Source organism: Acanthaster planci, linkage group LG16, assembly GCF_054643075.1.
Source record: "Acanthaster planci isolate LZ-2023a linkage group LG16, COTS_SCS, whole genome shotgun sequence".
Taxonomy (NCBI): domain Eukaryota; kingdom Metazoa; phylum Echinodermata; class Asteroidea; order Valvatida; family Acanthasteridae; genus Acanthaster; species Acanthaster planci.
The window spans coordinates 175,753-195,155 of record NC_141792.1 but is presented as its reverse complement, the minus strand read 5'-3'; the positions used below and the strand labels follow the sequence as shown (position 1 = coordinate 195,155).

Below are 19,403 nucleotides of genomic sequence, written 5' to 3'. Positions count from 1 at the left end.
TTATAAATAAGTTGATAGAGCGAGGTGAAACTGCAACTTGAACTGCAAAAATCCTGGATTCGATAAAAACTGTTTCCAAATATCCCTTTATCTCCACACAACCCCCCATGGATGGAATGCTTATCCACTTGACGCCAGGATTGCTCTACTTTCTTGCTTTTAATTTATTGGTGCAAGAAGCTATGCTGCGGAAAGGCGGTCACACAAAGTTAATGAGACGGCATCAAACCTGTCCAGATCCAGGCCTTGAAGATAACAGCTTTGTTACCTTCGTCGAGTGGGGACAGGGGGTATAGGTCTTTCCAGGATGATGGTGGGGGGCACTCGAAAGAAGCCGACCGACGGTTGCTCAATTCTCTTCTGAGGCTTTTTATTATTGCATAGTGGATATTGTCTTCTAGTCCCTTGTCACAAACGGAGTAAAAACCGCTGACTTTGATCCGTCTTTTTATGATATCACTCAATCCCCCCGCCTCCTTGATTCATCCATTAGTCAAAATGTGCAGTCATATTCGGACACATATTTCGGTGCTTGGGAATCTACTAGTTTTCAGGATAAAATTATCCCTCTTGAATTTTATTTAAAATTTTGGCAGAAATGTGATTTATGGTACATGTACACCATTAAAAAAATGTTAAGTCCTGTGTAAAAACAGCTGCACATGCTATAGCAGCAGGTCTGGCGCAGGTCAGTGGAAGGGGCGGGGACCAGCCGGGGCGAAATGTGATTTTCTCTTTTTCGCCAGACGGGGGCGCTACAAAGAACTATTGGTGATCGATCCTAGCCGCGCGACCAAGCTAGCTAGATGCATTTGAAAGTTGTTGACATCAGTGAGTGACATTTTGTATTGAACATGTTGACGAGCTGGGGCGCTAAGAAATGAAATGTGCGTTTGTTGTTTTACATTAATTTCAGAAAGTGATTTGGCTAGTATGTGCAAGTAGCTGGCATCGCAAGATGTGAGCTTTGTTTGTTGCCATAGGGTTTAGGGGGCCTATTTTTGTTTACAGGACCGCGAAGACGGTTTATCTAGCTGTCTTAAGTCACGATAGGTACGCTGCCACACGTGTATCGATCCATGATGATCAATGATTCATCCAATTATAGATACACCAGCAGTACAAAGGCATTACTTCACAACGTTTATTTCGACAGTTAATCAGCTGTCCATGTCAAAGTAAATCATGTCGCGACCAACAGCTGTCAATGGTATTTTGACGGTAAGTTTTTGAAACAAATGTTAGACAATTTAAGAGTAGGTCTTGGTTAGACTTTGTTCAGTGTTGTCATGGTTGTTAGACAATTAAATTTAAGAGTAGGTCTTACTCTTGGTTAGACCATGGAGGAAGGAGGGCCTCCTTCCTCGATGGTAAGACTCTGACTCAGAGTTTGAGCCTGCTGCATGCAGTGGTGAGTGCAGGATGCAGTGTCGAACCGTGGCTGTCAGCGACTGCAGCATGCCTTGTGTGTTCGAGCCTCATTTAATTAACATGTTTAAGGAGTAACAATAACATGCTGAGAAAAAGTTCAATGAAAGAGGAAAAATTATGCTGCTACGCCCCAACTAGATAGTCTGTTGCAACTATAGTTGGGACAGTCCCAACTGCAGCTCTGCAGTTAGGACTGCTGGCCCAAATATTTTAACCAATGCCTATAGAAAATTTCTCAACCTTATTAAAGTTTTCGCATCTTACAATTGACCTAATTCATCTGAAATGCGGCACTTCCATCTATGACATGACATTGTAAACAATATGAATTTGGCATATGCTGGGCACATGCAAAGGACCTCTGTGCGATAGTCATATCATTGTTGGGATGGTCCCAACTTTAGTCATGAAAGTTGGGACTGCTGTATACTTGGGGCGTAACAATGCCCGGCATGTACTCTAGACCATGAGCCTGTAATTGTTGATGCTGCATGGGTGATTCTGCACAATGGTAGAAAGGCATTGTGGGAAGGAAAAGGGGGCAATGTTTGCTCCTTTCCACAATGTCTTTCTACCATTGTGCAAAATCACTTATGCACTATTAGTAATAAGGCTGATGGAGGAAGGAATAGTGTAGACATCATTAGTATGATCACACGTCACATGCACCCCCCAGCATCATTGCTCGGCACCATTGCTTGGCACCATAGAATCACATGTAAGTAACTTGGTCGGACTCTGCGAGTTGCCTTTTTAAATATTTGGACTTGGTTGGGTTACCATAGCTCGACTATGTCCAACTTTTTACAAAGGCAGTTCGTAGAGTCTACGTTACTAGGACTAGCTATGGCGGGGCTGGTGCCAGCAATTCCCTCAGATTTCTACCGGGTACTTAAAACCCCCAAAACCAGGCAGAAGAATTAGACCAAGAAAGCCTGGCAGTTCACACTCATCAAATGTACTAGCTAGTTCCATTGCTACAAATTGCAACACAGACCAACTAAAAACTCTTTCTTCAATACATCAATTATTGACTGGAACCACCTCGACAACGTCTTTGTTCAAGTGGACTCGGTTGGGAAGTTTAAAAACCTCCTTGGTCACAGGCCTCACTCTACATGGCAAAATCGAAGTACACATACCCTCTCTCTCTGTTGCATCAAAGCCAGAATTGGTGTCTGCAATGTAAAGATACAGTACAGATGACAAATGTTCTCATGGCATACATGGGCACTGACATCACGCGTGAATGCCATGAACATGAACTGACATGATTGATGACATGATTTCAGTGCCAGGAAGAATATGCAGAAAGAAGAGCTTAAATGATTGACCTTGATCAGGTTAATTCATAAAGGGTGAAATGGATAATTCATCTTAATGACCTTGTGTTGTGTTGACTTTTTTGGGGGAAAACAGCTGCCACTTCCTTACGTACAGCTTGCACATACATCTACATGTATTTTTCATAGTTTTTAATCTTTTTATTTATTTTCCCTGGACCTTTTAGAACAAGAATGAACTTGATGAGATAAATCGAAGACTAAAGCAGAATGGTATAGATCCACGGATTGGTGACCAGGCCAAGCTTCAGGAATTATGGCATCTGTTTGCACGAACTGAAGCTGATCTTCTGACCTCAAAGCAAGCATTGAGTGGAGCTGAGAGGCAACATGCTGTGGAAATGCAGGAGGTGGGTCAAAGAAATCACAGGATTCCAGTCAGTTTTTATCTCTCTTTTATTCACGGAACAGTAAAGTCTGTTCCATGCCATAACCCTGCCAGACGCAGCACATTGCAATAAGTGAAAAAGTCTGATACGCTTCAATGCACTTATCAATCAGCAGTGCTCAGCTGAACAAATTGGCCATGTTGAGACAATGGGAGCTAGTCCCATTGAACATGCCACTGTTGGATCTTGTGGTGACTGGCTACCACAGCCTCCCAGGCTGTTTGGCCTTGGGAAAAATTGACCTCATAGGGAGGGTTAGGGTTGATGTTCTCTGTCAGGGGACCCAAGATGTAAGAAGTGCTTTGTAGAATGCCAGTACATTGTAGACTCTCAACTCTATATTAAAAACACAATGCAAGGAAAATGAACACAACAATATTGAGAATGGTGTTCTTTCTTAGAAAGCTCATCTACAGTATTTGTTAAAAGTCTGGGTTACAGCTGGGTGTGACTTTCAAGTTTTCTTTAAATTTTTATCTGATTTCCACACTTAGTTTTTTTCCAAGAGAATCTATATTGAGTATGAAGGAATGGATGGTACATGTCACTTAAAATGACTGATGGAACCTTGTGTTTAAGTGATAAATGTGCCCCTAATAATCCTAACTGTGCAAGGGTTGCTGGACCTAACCTTCCCCATTCACACAAAGTTAAACACCCATATGGGACTTTGTGCACAGAGGCTGTTGGACTTTGTTTTTCTGAGGTGTGCCAAACCCAATGCAAAAACCAACTGTCTTGGCCTACCAGACCTACAAGTACATGTACATGTATCCCCACAGAATTAAACACTTTACTACTGTTTAATTCTGTGTGGTTGGAGAAGGTTAGGGTTAACTGGGCTGGCTTTGTCTGTGCACTTTTCCTGCCTTTATACATCTACATGTAGGTCTACAGCCTTCATTGTCTCGTAATTGTCTTTCTTTACAAAATTAACTATTTTAAGTGTTAGTTTCTGAGCTTGATGAATTTTATTGACTTGAGGATTAAACTGTATGTAAATATACTACATGTACAGGTATGTAAGTACAATGTACACAATGTTGTCTCCACCTACTGCATACCACTCACCTTGGGAGACATGTGTGTGACCTAAATCTGACCTCTCTGTGGAGGTGATTGTAAATTACATCTTGTTGTCTGAACACCTTAACAACCACTCCTGTGTACACACTGTATCCTAGAGGTTATGCCCCTTCTGAAATATTTGGTTGGTGGCATTTGTTTCAGTTGTGAAGTGTGTTTAATGGTAAAATCTTACAGTGCAGTGTTAACACAGGTATTAATATGTTGTCAACAGATGCATTGGACTTGGGAACTTTATGAAAAATGTAACAACTCTCAATAAAAATTTTAATATTTCACTCAGTGCGAAGATGCTGTTTGATACATGGATAGGGATAATTTATGATAGCTGATCAGTGTCTTTTTTCCCCAATGTAGGTTGAGAGTTACATGGAACAGGTGCGGCATTTGTCAGAGGAACGAGATGCATTGACTCAAGAATTTGAGATGGAGAATGATCAACTGAAGAAAGATGTAGAGAAACTCAGACAAGAGATTGCTGATGGCAAAAGAGAAGTGACTCAGTTGCTGATTCAGGTAGAGTAAAATTTATCTGTGTATAGGTGCCTGCACGTGTATGGAAAATGACTGAACTTCCCTCAATTTGAAAATGTTGTTAATCGTGTTATACTAACAAATATTTATTGTAAGAAGATTTACAACTGTTTTGCATATTGTGACACCTGTCTTCTCTTTGGGAAGGCTTTGGGCTCAACTAAATGTTCAAGTCCATTTGTCTTTGCTATAATTTATATTCTTGTTTGTTTAGTGAAATTTCCTAAAATGGTATTGGGATATTGCTTTTAATGTAAAATGAACTTATTCTGTGATTTCTGCTTGCACCTGTTGTGTGGATTTAGGAAGGATTTATGGATCTTGCTGATGGCACGCCAAGTGAAGCTATTGCTTATTTTCTCGTGGAAAGGACAAGAACAATGGATGAACTTAGAGAAGCCAAACGGAAAGCAGCTAGCAGTCCTGGTGGAGCTATCACAACAAGCAAACAGGTTAGTTTTTATTGGTGATGTGGAATTGGAACCAATTTACACAAATCCGTTTTGAAGGCTACTGTTCACCAGTAGTATTTTCAGACCAAAACTTGTTTCCTCTGGGACATAAGTAATAATGCATTATTTGAAACTATTAATTGCCATGATTGTGCAGCATCACAAAATTAACCTACACAAAGTGGACAAAAAGTGGACAAGAAGGGGACTCAAAGTGGACAAAAAGGGGACTCAAAGTGGACAAGAAGGGGACTCAAAGTGGACAAGAAGGGGACTCAAAGTGGACAAGAAGGGGACTCAAAGTGGACAAGAAGGGGACTCAAAGTGGACAAGAAGGGGACTCAAAGTGGACAAGAAGGGGACTCAAAGTGGACAAGAAGGGGACTCAAAGTGGACAAGAAGGGGACTCAAAGTGGACAAGAAGGGGACTCAAAGTGGACAAGAAGGGGACTCAAAGTGGACAAGAAGGGGACTCAAAGTGGACAAGAAGGGGACTCAAAGTGGACAAGAAGGGGACTCAAAGTGGACAAGAAGGGGACTCAAAGTGGACAAGAAGGGGACTCAAAGTGGACAAGAAGGGGACTCAAAGTGGACAAGAAGGGGACTCAAAGTGGACAAAAAGGCTCTTTAACTCTAAAGAGACAGGTTATTTTAGGCCATCTCCTAGCTGGGGAATTCCACTTCCCCAAAGAACTTGGCTGTTTTATGCCCATGTTTTTAAAAATTTGGCTTGTACCAAAAACACTCCTGACAAAAATGTGTTGTTTAAATTCAATCTAACTGACCTGTAAGGTTTTATTGTCATTTAAAATTGAAGGCAACATGCAAGCCAGCCGGTATGCACTGAGCATGGCAGTGGAAAATATACATTTTTGGCTGATCTGTCCTGGAGAATTATTTCTCCAGTTTTCACAAGGTCGGTGTCAAAATGACTGCAAAGAGTTACTAAAAAAATGCTTTAAGGCTTGGTTCGATATCAGAAATAATGTTGATAGGGCAGTTTTGACCGGCTTTCAAGGGTTAAATACTGGTATGAATATATTAAATATTTAGACATCTTTATTTTTTTCTCTTCATCTTTGCTTTGCTTTAGTAAATCATATGATGCCCTTAGATTCTGAAATTTTTTTTGTATCTTGAGCTGCCTGTTGATTTGTAGTTAAAAAAAGGTAATTTTTGTGATTTTTCGTCCGTCATTTTGGAAAGAATACATGTAGTTACATGTATTGATGTCTTTTTGTTTTGAACTGAGGGAGTTGTCTCTCTGAATTTAGAAACATTGACTGGCAATGTTATCTACATATACATTGTAGACTGTGATGGTTATCCAACTTGCATGCTATGGGTAACCATTGAGTGCGAGGCTGGCTAATGTACATGTACACACGTCATACACTCCCAGATACACTCACTATACACCTGTTACAGTTACACCTGTCAGAGTGCACAGTTGGTGCTTCAGTGTCTGATCTGTAGTTGATGTTGAAATTAACCCAATGGTGTCAAATTCCAATCTGCTGAATTTACATTCCACTCAGATAAGGCTGCAAGTGTCATTTACAAAACACTAAATTGTTTACTTTGTAAAGAAATTGTGCTGACACTAAATGTGAACTAGTCTTGCTGTTGCCATTTGCAAAGTTCAAATATAAAAAGCCAGTCAATGAAAACTTGCACAAACATGTTTGCACACTGAGCTGTGTGGGAAAATGATTGCACAGTAGTTGAAATACCCTATTTGGCATTCAGGACAATTTTAAAATGCATTTTGTGAAGTTGAAATTCTTTCTGATTTCACGAAGTCACTTTGATAATTTACATTTTTTATGAGGAGCAGAGATTTTGTCATTGTCTTCATCAGTGAACATACTTTGAACACACTTCTGTCTCTGTATCATGTAGAAGAGAAGTGCAGCAGGGTTAAGGGGCCTCATTTGATGACACTTTATTTTAATCACAACGACCCTGTATTGAAGCCAATTCAACATTCATGTGGATTGATGCTGAAGCTCTTGTGTTTTTTTTGCATGCTAAGTACATGTATAGTACAATGTAAGGTGGTAAAGCATTGATTGACTACCTTAGTTATATTCTGGGTAGATAGCATTTTGTTGACTTAAGTTTTTGTTGTCTTACATGTCACTAAGGTCCAAGAGGTTCTTGATAAAGAAAGGAAAATAATGGAAGAAGAAATGCGAACAGAGAGGGAGAAAGTCAGAAAGATGAAAGATAGTATTGAACAGGTAAATCACATATAAAACCTAGGTTTTTAATCACCTACACATTTTAATCAATTGGTGTGTGTACTGTAACCACAAGCATTGTTACTGATATTTTGTTATTTATGTCTTTCTTCAAAATCACTTTCAATTTCCCATTCTCTATGTAACCATCACCTTGACACATTTGTGGAATGTACTTTGGAAAATTAACACTCTGACACTTTGTTGTGTTCAAAGTGTCTGTGAGCTATTAAGGTGTTCAGCATTTTAATTTTTTAAGACAAATTTAATTAATCCTTAAATGCAAAATGATGCCAGTGACTTTCTTTAACTGGCATTGCTGCTATGCACTTAACTTTTTCTTTGCATGTCTGTTTAAAACCATTGCCTTGCATGTTCTGACCTTTGCCCTGTGACCTTGTGACCTATGCTGTGCACTTCTGTGTTTGCTGGCTTACAGATATATGCTAAAGAGCTTAACAGAGTCAAAGCGGTGAGTTACAAATGTAATCGATTAACACGTACACCTCTTGAAAAACTACATGAAGGTCTAAATTCTAATAGCCCACCAGGTACATGTATGTAAACATACATGTACATGTTCTTGCAGTTTTATATATTTCCATTGTTTGGTTTGCTGTTGTCATGGTTCTAAGGTTTCCTGAAAATATCAATCAGCTTTCATCCCAAATTTGTCTTCTTTTGTATTGTTTTGGGTTTGTGACATTTCAAAATCTGCCTCTTTGTCTTATCAGGATAGCAAGCTGAAAATAACAAGCTTGGAGTCACAGAAACGTCGCTTAGAGCAGGAAGCCAGACATCACCACCAAAAAACCAGAGACCTCGAGTTTGAGATGGACAGACTCAAGAAATCATTGGAAAGAGAGAAGAAAGAACGGAGGGAGGAAGTAGAGAAACTGCAACAGCAGCTCCCAGGTCAGATGCTGGTTTAGATTCCTTTGTTTGTAGCAAACCGTTTGGATATTGATTTGTCAAAATAATAGTAATGAAAACAACTAAAAGAAAAGATGGAACAATTCAAATGTGAGAATGCATGCTTTCATAGAAATGTAATTTTGATGACTTTACAGTGTTTATTTCTTGAAAGAAATGGCTTGGTTTGGAGTGTTTGCCATTGATTTAGACTTTTAAAAATGTCATGTTATGTTGTTGACTTGAAATTTATGAGTGCACATTTTGTACTGAATTTGGACTTGTGTTTTGTGTATACTGCTTGTAGTGGTTGAACAGCATACAGGTACGTGTGTGTGATTATGATCACACAGACAATGGATTGGCAGTTTCTGCTTGAGTGGACTGGCATAAAAAACGCAAAAGGTGCAACAGGGCGGCTTTCCATTCATATAATTATGATGGAATACGTTGGCCATCTAATTAAGACATGAATTGTATGGTGAATTAGTCAAGAAGTCCATTAACCCGCACCATGCAGTTGATGGTCAATATTCTGAATTACATTAGACAGTGTATCCTTGATAGATATGGCTTGAACACCACACACTAGAAATATTTAGTTATTAAATGGAAGATGGGATAAGTGGATGACTGTAATTGGGATGAATGTTATGTGTGATTATCAATGCCAGTCTGACCTGGAGGTACAGTAGATGAACTGGTAAGTAAATGGAAAACAAAAAACATGTACCATTGCTTCATCAGTTGAATTGTCATTGAGCTAGCCACATGTACATGTATGAAGGTCTGAAATGTTCGTCTTCCAGTAGACTGGATAACCCCTGTTGTGTTTGTATACATTGACCACATTTTACATAAAAATTAAATATTTTAGGGTAAATTTTATACAGTGATATGAAATAAAAGCAAAACAAAGATATTCCTATAAAAAATGAACCACAGCCAGATAAGTAATTTGTGTTTTATATATACATTTATATGAAGTAAGTCATTGTTGAGCCTTGAGCCACTGTAGGTCAAATAAACAAATCTGTGCAAAGAGCTTGACAGCTTTGTAAACAAATGACAGTTTGAGTGAACAAACAGTTCTTATTCAATGCACTTGAGCATTGTGATAATGTAGAAAGATAAACATTTCAAAACTATAAATTTATGTACTGGTGAATCAATCATTAGTGTTGCCTTGACAACAAATTGGACTTTGACATTATTATAAAATGGTGGGTTCTAAAATGCTTCTTATTTTATGTGTTTATGACTTGACTCTTGGCAGTCAACTGTTATGCACTGTGGGTTAACATCAAACCAACATAAACGACAGTACAGTAGGCTCATATGTAAAGGTACATCACTCCAAAACGTCAAATGAGCAAATGACAGGATTGTTTTGAAGTCAGGAGGTGATTGTCTAATGTTTACCATGGATAAAGATGCAGTTTCTAAGAAATTGGCACTTCAGTTACAAGAATTGCGTCGCCCAAACAGTGGAAACTTTAACAAAGGTATCCGTAGTTAAATGGAGGGATATTTCTAATGAAAAATTGTGTTTTTCAAGAGCATTGTACTTCCAAAATAACCTTTAAGGCATTGATTTTGGTAGTGACAGTTTGTGAGAAATTCTAAAAGTGAAATTTTTTTTTTAGGTGAATTTTTGATTTTGAGGTAACTTAATGGTGCATAACTGTAAGTTTAAATAGGAAGACAAAATAATTAATGTAGAGGTTTAAAAAATATTAAACCTTCTTGGGTATATATTCAGGGATTTAAAAAATATTTTTCAGGTTCTCCACGGGACCTAAATCAGTCTGAGTTATCGCAGTTAAGAGAAGCTAAGAAGAAACTGGAGATGGAGTTATCAACAACAAAGTATCGTCTCAAGACAGGGGAGGAGGATAAACACAAACTCAACCAACGTGTGAGTTGCTCAGTTTTTTACAGTGTTACCCCAGTATCCTCAAAGATGGAATTTTTCCTAGCAAGTATTAGTGTAAAATTCTTATATGAAACTGTTGCTGTAAGTAGTTTAAAGTCTTTCCCTGTTTCCTGTGGATTGTTTTGTTTATTTTTGGTATCATTTCACATCTTTTTTTTTACAAGGTTACTTGTAGGTTGTTACAACATAAGATTGAATCATGCATACTGTGTGGGAAGACACCTCGATATACATGTAGATACACTGTAAGAGGTGTCAAGAATTTGACCTAATAAATGACTTAAGGGTCAGAAGAACAGCTAATCACCTTAAGCACAACAGCTATTGACCTTTGACATGCCTCTGGCTTCCCAGTCAGCATCTTCATCTCATGCCTTGTGTTATTATAGTGTCAGAGGCTTTCACCCCTCTGTAAACCCCATTATGTCTAGTGATGGAACTCATAATAACCCTTCATTCAGAAGCTGGCTCATGGTATTGATTGGATCAAAAAGGGCAAGGCTGCCCATCACTAGGCTATGTAACTCCATGTACAGTGTAACAATGAAAAAACCTAACGGTTTTCCAGGCATTGAAGTGAACAGTCTGCTCATTTCTTTGTTAGCTGTCTTTATCAGTCTGTTAATTATCTCTTGTTTAACCAATGAGGAAGAGTTGTGTGCTGGATAATTTCCTGCCTATTGTTCAAGTTGCTGTCAGTCCATAGATGCTTGATATTTTGAAGTCATTTATGGAAGGAAATATGTCCTTTTACAAGAAGCAGGTATGGTTACAGTTGCTCTTTGATTATGAAGATTTTCTAATAATTCAGTTTTGTCTTGACACAGTTTATGCTATTTTATTTTAGTGGCAAACACGTTTTGGTTTAAATAGTTAATCCTCAAGCTGATCTGTGATTTGTATCTGTGTCGTAAGTAATTAGCTGAAAAAGGTGATGCCACAAACAGATCATGATTGGCTCGTATAGTCATTAGTATACAGTCTTCAGCCCAACTCAACACCTGTAGTCACAAATGTAGCAAAAGAATGACAGTAGGCAATAACGACACCCTGCAGTTGTGTGTGCTGCCCTCTGTTGATACGTCAGGAGAACAGTTAATTAGGTTTTGCTGAAGGAACTCAAGGAAAACACACTGGAGAGAAGGGCAGTAAAAGCTTTTACATTTGTGACAGTAGAAAAAATTTCGCTGGTTGTAAAAGTTGCTTCATCTGATCTGCTGAAAAAACCTGCAAGCCTTGCAATTGAAGGGCTTCCTTTTGGCCCATTAGCTTCTGATAAAGCTGGGCATTGGGCTTTGTACAGGAGGTGAAGCAACCTTAGAGATGTTGACCATTGCAGCTGAAGGCTATTTCTAGATGAAAAGAGACTTGCATGTAATTAAAATTGGAAAGTCTCATTGGTCTGATCAAATATTGTTGTTGATCAGGATTGTGTTACAGCAAACTTTAACTAAAATCATGATTGATACAGGTACATGTATGTGTACATACAGTATATGTTAGATGAGATCACTGTATCAGATGATGCCCAATTTCAGATTTTTTCATTAACGTGAAATGGGTATTTAGGCAACACAAATGTATGACCCTACGCTGTTGTGGAACCCTGTGAACCTCTGGTAAATTGGTTCATGGATATTTTATTTTCCTCCCATCTCACCCTTGGTATGTTTCATCAGGTATCTATGGTAACAGTGTAACGGGGAGGGGGTGCAGAGTGGTAGAATGAATTCAATTTAAATGTTTCTATATTTGGTATCACTGGTGATCATCACAATAAGCCAAATTAAATAGGAAATGTCCAATTGGACAGTCCTTCACTGAAAAGATTGTGTGACTATGAAAGAAATGCTCTACCTGTAGCTTAGTTTGCCTGTAATGTTTTTTGTTGTTGGGATCTGTTAAAAGCTCTTCTTGTGAAGCACAGCCAACCTTTAACTTTGTAAGGTGGATTAAACTTTTAAGGTTTGACAAATCTCAACCTAGCCCTAGTCATAAAGGAAATCATCAGTAATCCCTACCAGGACTGATATAAAAGGATCACAGCCTTCTAGCTTTATCCTTTCAAACTTATTGAACATTCCAACTTTTTATTTTTGTTTTGTGCACAACCACTTGTTACCCTACATTTACTGCATGGGTGCTTCCATTATATGAGTGGGGTAACTTTACCTCCAGGGATCTGAATTACAACAAGAGGGTAGACTGATGGATTGTTTGTGATAAAGGGACTCATGTTTACTGTTTGTATTTGAATAGGGGTGTGCTAAGGTGTAGTAAGTGCCTACACGTTTTAATACCAACCCTAGCGTTGCAGTGTGAGCTTAGTGCTTAGGGGATTTGTATCATAGTCTTACCTGCAGTACCTGTTGCATGAACCAGAGCTACCGTAGTGTGTGTCCTAGTCATCATAACTTAGAAATGACTTGGTAAAGAATTTTATGTACAGTGTATCAAAAATTTTCATCTGAATGCTGTTCAGATGTGAGTATGGCTTACCATGGTATTCACCTCTTACGCTAGGTACTTGTTTATTAAAGTTAACACAGGATTCTAAACCACTTCATATTGTTTTACGTATGTTCAAAGAGGAAATGCATACATGTACATAGACAGGGTACTTGGATGGTTTGATAGGCTTTACACAGTCATTCAGTCTGCCAATGTCACTGGTTAAACTTAGACTTTGTCCTTTCCAGTCATTTTGATTAAGCATGGCTGTTATGTATGGCCTATGATGGTGCTCCTTTTCATACATGTAGCTATAGATACATGTATGCATGTAGCGTACAGATTCTCATTTGACGTTTCACTTTAGTGTATTTATTGGTTTGTATTTTAAAGGTGAAAGAGCTCACAGAGTCTCTGGATACAGAGAAGAAACGTCGATCATCGTATGAGGGAACTATCATCAAACTAAAATCAGTAGTTGACAGGAATAAGAAACTTGTCACTAGTCTTGAGGTGAGCTTCAAATGATGGTGGATGGATCTTATAGATCTCTCTCATAAGACGCCATCTTTGTCAGAAAATTGCAACTGTGTATACAAGCCAAGTGCATACGCACTGCATGCAAATGTTCTAAACTTGCATGCGTGTTGATCCAAATTTCTTTCAATAATGCGCGACCCATGCATATCTTGATTAATTTGAAGTCTAAAATGCTGATGCATGTTAGAATCTGTGGGAAGAAATGTCATTTTAGAGAGATCTAAAACAAAATAAGTGACTGGATTAGCAATATTCCACATTGAACTTGACTGTGGATATCAATAGACTGTAACGATAACACTGACAACTTCTAAAAAATTACATTAACAGGATGAGAAGCAAACGTTATCTGAGGAGAAGTCTGCCCTGCAGATGCGCATTGGCTTCTTGGAGAAAGATTTGCAAGAGCTAAAAGAACAAGAAAAGAGCCTTCGTAATCAAACTGTAAGTTCACTTGATGAGTATCACTTGTTAAAATGTAGAAATCTAAAATTAACAAAGACTGACCCAAATTGTTTGTTGGGAGTACATGTAGTTTGTTTTTAATGTTATATTGCAGACTTCCCTGAAATCAGAACAAACCATCATTGAACGACAGGAGAGTGAGATCAAAAGCTTACGAGAAGAAAAAGAGCAACAAGCATTGAAGCTGCAACGAACAATGGTTTCCTTGGAAACAGAGAGAAGAAAATGTCTGGAGTTAGGGGAGAAGCTGACATCTACGGAAGAAAAATGGGAGCAGATTGTTCAGAGATACAAGAACAATGAGAAAGACCTGGCTAACAAGGTAGGACAGATGATTGAAAGTAAAGGTCTGGGGAAGCATGACATGGTCCACGTGATGTAGGCAGACGTGCTGATCATGTTCAGGACTGCAGTTGCTAGAGGAGGTGTCTGTCTGATGAAAATGCCAAGCACTACAATGCAAAGTTTGTGGCTTGAAATTTACGAGAAAAGTGAGCAAGTGGGACTCAGTCTATCGATACAATTGATTGGTGGTGCTGAGAGCTACCTGTACCACAACTTCCAGGATAACTGTTGTTGATAAGAACTTGATAAAGAATCTGAATTCTGTCATTGTGGTTGGAATCAAAGGAAGCACTGTGTAGTTATTAACACCACTCTGAAGCAGTCCAGTTCCATTCATTGCATGCGTGGGGTCACGGGGATGATAAGGATCTACCTGTATACTTGTAATGTCAGTTTGTGTTATACATGTATACAGTGCAGGACAGGAAACTATTGTCGTTCTGGGTACCAATACTGTTCAGAATGAAACATGTACATGTTTGGGAGGCATAAGAATTCTTTGATCTGGAATTTGTATTCACCATGTTAATTGATGCATTTTGTTTTTAATACAAAGAAATTTCTGTGTTTCAGTTGGACAAGTTGACAAGAGATCTTGACTTCTCCAAGTCAGAGCTAGAGGCAAACCATCAACGAATGCACCAGATTCAACAAGAGCATGATAAGGTTGATATTTCTCTTTCTCCTTGTAAAGGACTGAATTGATGCAAAGAAATGTGGATTAGAATTTGATATGCAGGTTAGAAGATGAAGAGTTGTTCACACAACAGAAAGGAAGCATTAAGACAGAAATCTTGCACAGAAATATTAGGATTTATACCAACTTGTATTCCTGGCACTGTATGCTTGGTACTTGTTAGAGCTTGTGGAAACTTTGCAAGCTACTCGGGTGGGACTCGAACCCACAACCTCCTGCTTACTAGTGCAGACATCTTAACCACTCGACCACTGAGCTTGCCAGGGTGGGCTGGTGAGTCCAAGTCATATGTAGCTTGTGAATTTTTCACAGGCTCTCAGACAAGTACTGGGTATCCTGTGATATGAATATATGTCGGTGTAAGACAAAAGCCATAATTAACATTAACTTCTTCCCAACACAAAGTACATCGTGAAATATTAAGACACTCTTACACATTATGCAACATCTGCAATGAAAAGTAATCATTTTGTAATAAAATAAAACAGCAACTGGAGGATGCAAGGGGTGAAACTCAGACTTTGAAGGAACAACTTCAGCAGGAGAAAGGTCTTTCTAACCAAGCTGATCGACATAGAGAAACCATTAAAGAGCTAGAAGGCATCGTTGATGAACTCAAGAAAGACAGAGATGTCTTAGCTAGGGAACTACAAATTATGATTGGTAAAGAGCAGAAGCACAAAGAGAAGATGATGTCAATAGAACAATCAGCAGAAGAGATTAAGAGACTGGAGGCACAGGTCAGACATGGCATAGATTGAGTTAACCTTTGACCTGAAGTGAAGGAATGACACTAACTATTGCTGCAGATTCTGGTAACTAGGTGGTGCTGATAGACACGGTGTGCCACTAACTGAGGTAACCTCTGATCTACACACACTGTCACTAACTAACTTACTACAACTAAATCAACCTACGAGCACATGGAACAGCTATAACCTCTAACTACCAGTAGCACCAACTTGAGGTTTGTCACTAACCACAGCTAAATTTACTTGCACCTGTTTAAGCAGCTGTGATCTTTGAACCTGGAGTGAGAGACTAAAGCATGTGGTTACTGGTTCAGTTGCATGAAATTGCATGAAATTTTCTATCTATCTACAGTTAGTTGGGGAAGCTTTAAAATGAAAAACATTTATGTGATACCTGTCACAAGTACATACATGTACATGTACCGGTATAATACATTCCTAAGTATCAACATTCAACGAATTAATACATGTAGGTCTGACAAAATAAACCAAAAAGAAATTACACCTTTTAAATTGGTGCTTAGCCATTTCACCTGCTAATGTAGTTCACATTGCATCAAATGGTCAATTTGGACTAGTGTTGTGACCTCAGTTATACATGTGGAGTGTACCTGTGTTATTATACAGTTTAAGTGAAATCACGAGGTACAATGAGCTGAGTATAATACTTTGTAGAGTGACATGTGGGAATCTGATAAACAATGTATCACTCCTCTCACTGCAGTCATTGTAATTTCAGCAGGTGTTTCTTTTGAGAAAAATATTCACTTCTTTATTTCACAAAGCAGTGACACTTTCTCTTCACTGCAGTTTGCATTGGACTTCATGAATAAGCTGCAGGTTCTGTAGCTCTATGCACTACATGAAACTAAAGACTTGCGTCATCCAGTCTGTCTTTATATTAAATTCTGGTAGGGAATAGAGAAGGAAATTAATCCATTTCCTCTACTGTATGAACGGCTTGCATCGGTATCTTTCATTATCGTATGATAGGTCTATCATGCAGGTGTAAATTTGATGGTCTATGGTCTAAGGCAGGTGGTCTTGCTTTGCTGTTTCCTTAGTTGCTATAACTTCCTGTCACTGACAGTGCATAAAGCGGAGCTTATGATTGTAAGTGATTGAATTCAGATGAATTCAGACACTGCCAGCTTCATTTATAATTTACGTGTATCTCTTACTCAGACTGTGGAGCAAAGAACTGTGATAGGATAGCATACAACAAGGAACTGAAGCTGGGAATTTTTGCTGTTTGGATGTTTTCACACCTTCGGCTTAGATTGTTTGCGATGTAGTGGGATTATCAAGGAGTAGGAACTGGATCATGTGGCTGGCATTTATGATGCCTGAGAATGGCCGAGTCATCATTGGATGGAGAAGCTGTAGGTGATGCCATAGCTGATTCTGTATCAGGAGACCAGACTGCAGTAGAAGAGAGAATCCCCGAAGATCAGTTTGATAATTTAACAGATGATAGTCCAGCTGAGCGGGTGGAGAACTTAACAGATGATAGTCCAGCTGAGCGGGTGGAGAATATAACAGACGGTAGTCCAGTTGAGCAGAGTGAGAATATAACAGACGACAGTCCAGCTGAGCGGGTGGAGAATTTAACAGACAGTAGTTCAGCTGAGCAGAGTGAGAATATAACAGACAGTAGTCCAGCTGAGCAGAGTGAGAATATAACAGACGGTAGTCCAGCTGAGCAGAGTGAGAATATAACAGACGGTAGTCCAGCTGAGCAGAGTGAGAATATAACAGACGATAGTCCAGCTGAGCAGAGTGAGAATATAACAGACGGTAGTCCAGCTGAGCAGAGTGAGAATATAACAGACGGTAGTCCAGCTGAGCAGAGTGAGAATATAACAGACGATAGTCCAGCTGAGCAGAGTGAGAATATAACAGACAGTAGTCCAGCTGAGCAGAGTGAGAATATAACAGACGGTAGTCCAGCTGAGCAGAGTGAGAATATAACAGACGATAGTCCAGCTGAGCAGAGTGAGAATATAACAGACGGTAGTCCAGCTGAGCAGAGTGAGAATATAACAGACGATACTCCAGCTGAGCTGGTAAAGAATTTAACAGACGATACTGCAGCTGAGCAGGTGGAGAATTTAACGGACGACAGTCCAGCTGAGCGGGTGGAGAATTTAACAGACAGTAGTCCAGCTGAGCGGGTGGAGAATTTAACAGACAGTAGTCCAGCTGAGCGGGTGGAGAATTTAACAGACAGTAGTCCAGCTGAGCAGAGTGAGAATATAACAGACAGTAGTCCAGCTGAGCAGAGTGAGAATATAACAGACAGTAGTCCAGCTGAGCAGAGTGAGAATATAACAGACGATACTCCAGCTGAGCTGGTAAAGAATTTAACAGACGATACTGCAGCTGAGCAGGTGGAGAATTTAACGGACGATAGTCCAGCTGAGCAAGTTGTTTTAAATGAAGAGACAAACTTTGAGGAAAAGCTTCTTCCAGAAGATCATGAATTGCAAGGGAACGTTTTTGTGAATTCATCTGTAAAAGAAAATGATTTACGGTCTAAGCAAGTGACCTCAGATAAGGAAATAGCTCTCGAAGAAAATCCTGTGCCAGGAGATGACACTGTATTAGACGAGAACACTGTTGAGGATCTGTCTTCTGGGAAAGGCAAGGATGCACTGAAGGAAAAGAGTGTATTAAAGGACACAACAGGATTAAATGAAAATAATGCATCTGGAGAACAGACTGGATTAAAAGTGATGGTGTATGATATCGCATCTGTTGTTTATAAAGAACCTCCTGTAGAGAAAATTGTGTCAGATCTAGAAGCAGCTCTAGAAGAAGATAACATTTCACATGAGGAAAATTCAATTGTGAAGGGAGAGAGTGTCGGTGGAGTGCAGTCTGTCTTGAGTAAACAAATAGAGAACCAATCTTTTGCAAAGGAAGACAATATTTTAGCGGACAAAGCTGTGGAAAAACAGAGTTCTTTGCTGGATACAGACATTTGTGATGAATACTTTGTTGCTAAGGAGCAATTCGATGTGAAGGAACAGGTGCTGCCAGAACTGAAGATAAATTCAGAAGAAAATAAACTTCAAGAAGAGTTTACTTGTAAATCAAGGTGTGATTTTAAAGGGAAACCCGAGGAGGAAGAACAATTAGTCCCTGAGGTTAAAAATTGCAGAAAGGAGACTGCATTAGAAGAAAGATTTGTTGATGAGAATCAACATTCAGAGGGTGAGACTGTTGCGAAGGACTTAGCTTGTGCAAATTTGGAAGAATGGATTGATTCTGAAAATTCTGTGAAAGACAATCCCAGTCTGCAAGGTTTACACAAACTGAATACCACTGAAAAAGACACTGATTTAGGAAAGAAATTAATTTCGCCAGATGTGAAAGAAAGGAAATGTTTAGGAGACAAAAAATTAAAGGAACCTTTTACCAAACAAACAGCGCATACATCTGTAAAGGAACATCATGTAAAACAAAATGATTACTCCACAAAAGTGATTACTTCAGAGGAAGATCCTGTGCCTGAGGAAGACGCAACCATCTGTGAAGATTCTACTTCTTGGAGAATTGATCTACAAAAGGGAGACAGTATTGTTGAGGAGCAAATGCTCCATAGAGAAGACAGTTCAAGTGCATGCGCTTCTGAAGGGAATATCGCCTTGACTGAAAAGGCTGTACTGGAAAAACTAACACTGTTATTAGAACAGGTTTGGAAATTACAATTGTAAACAGATGGGTTGTGAAAGATTCAGCCATCTCTGCTCACTTTAAAATTCTTGCAGTGTGTGTGGGTAACATTTCATTGTGTAATTAACTGTTATTGGGGTTAATTGTAA

The 19,403-nt window shown here is 39.0% G+C and overlaps 1 protein-coding gene across 12 annotated transcripts in view; it reads left to right on the top strand.

Annotated features, from left to right (window-relative positions):
- Positions 1-796: 796 nt before the first annotated feature.
- The window catches only part of LOC110984555 (uncharacterized), a 26,274-nt gene continuing 7,667 nt past the window's right edge, over positions 797-19,403 (top strand). For 4 of the 12 annotated variants that reach the window (XM_087147030.1, XM_087147029.1, XM_087147026.1 and 1 more), the window contains exon 1: positions 15,571-19,274. In XM_087147030.1, the coding sequence (XP_087003156.1) occupies positions 16,929-19,274 (2,346 nt within the window). In that variant the 5' untranslated portion in view covers positions 15,571-16,928. The other 8 variants (XM_022244850.2, XM_022244849.2, XM_022244847.2 and 5 more) reach the window with 8 other exon arrangements.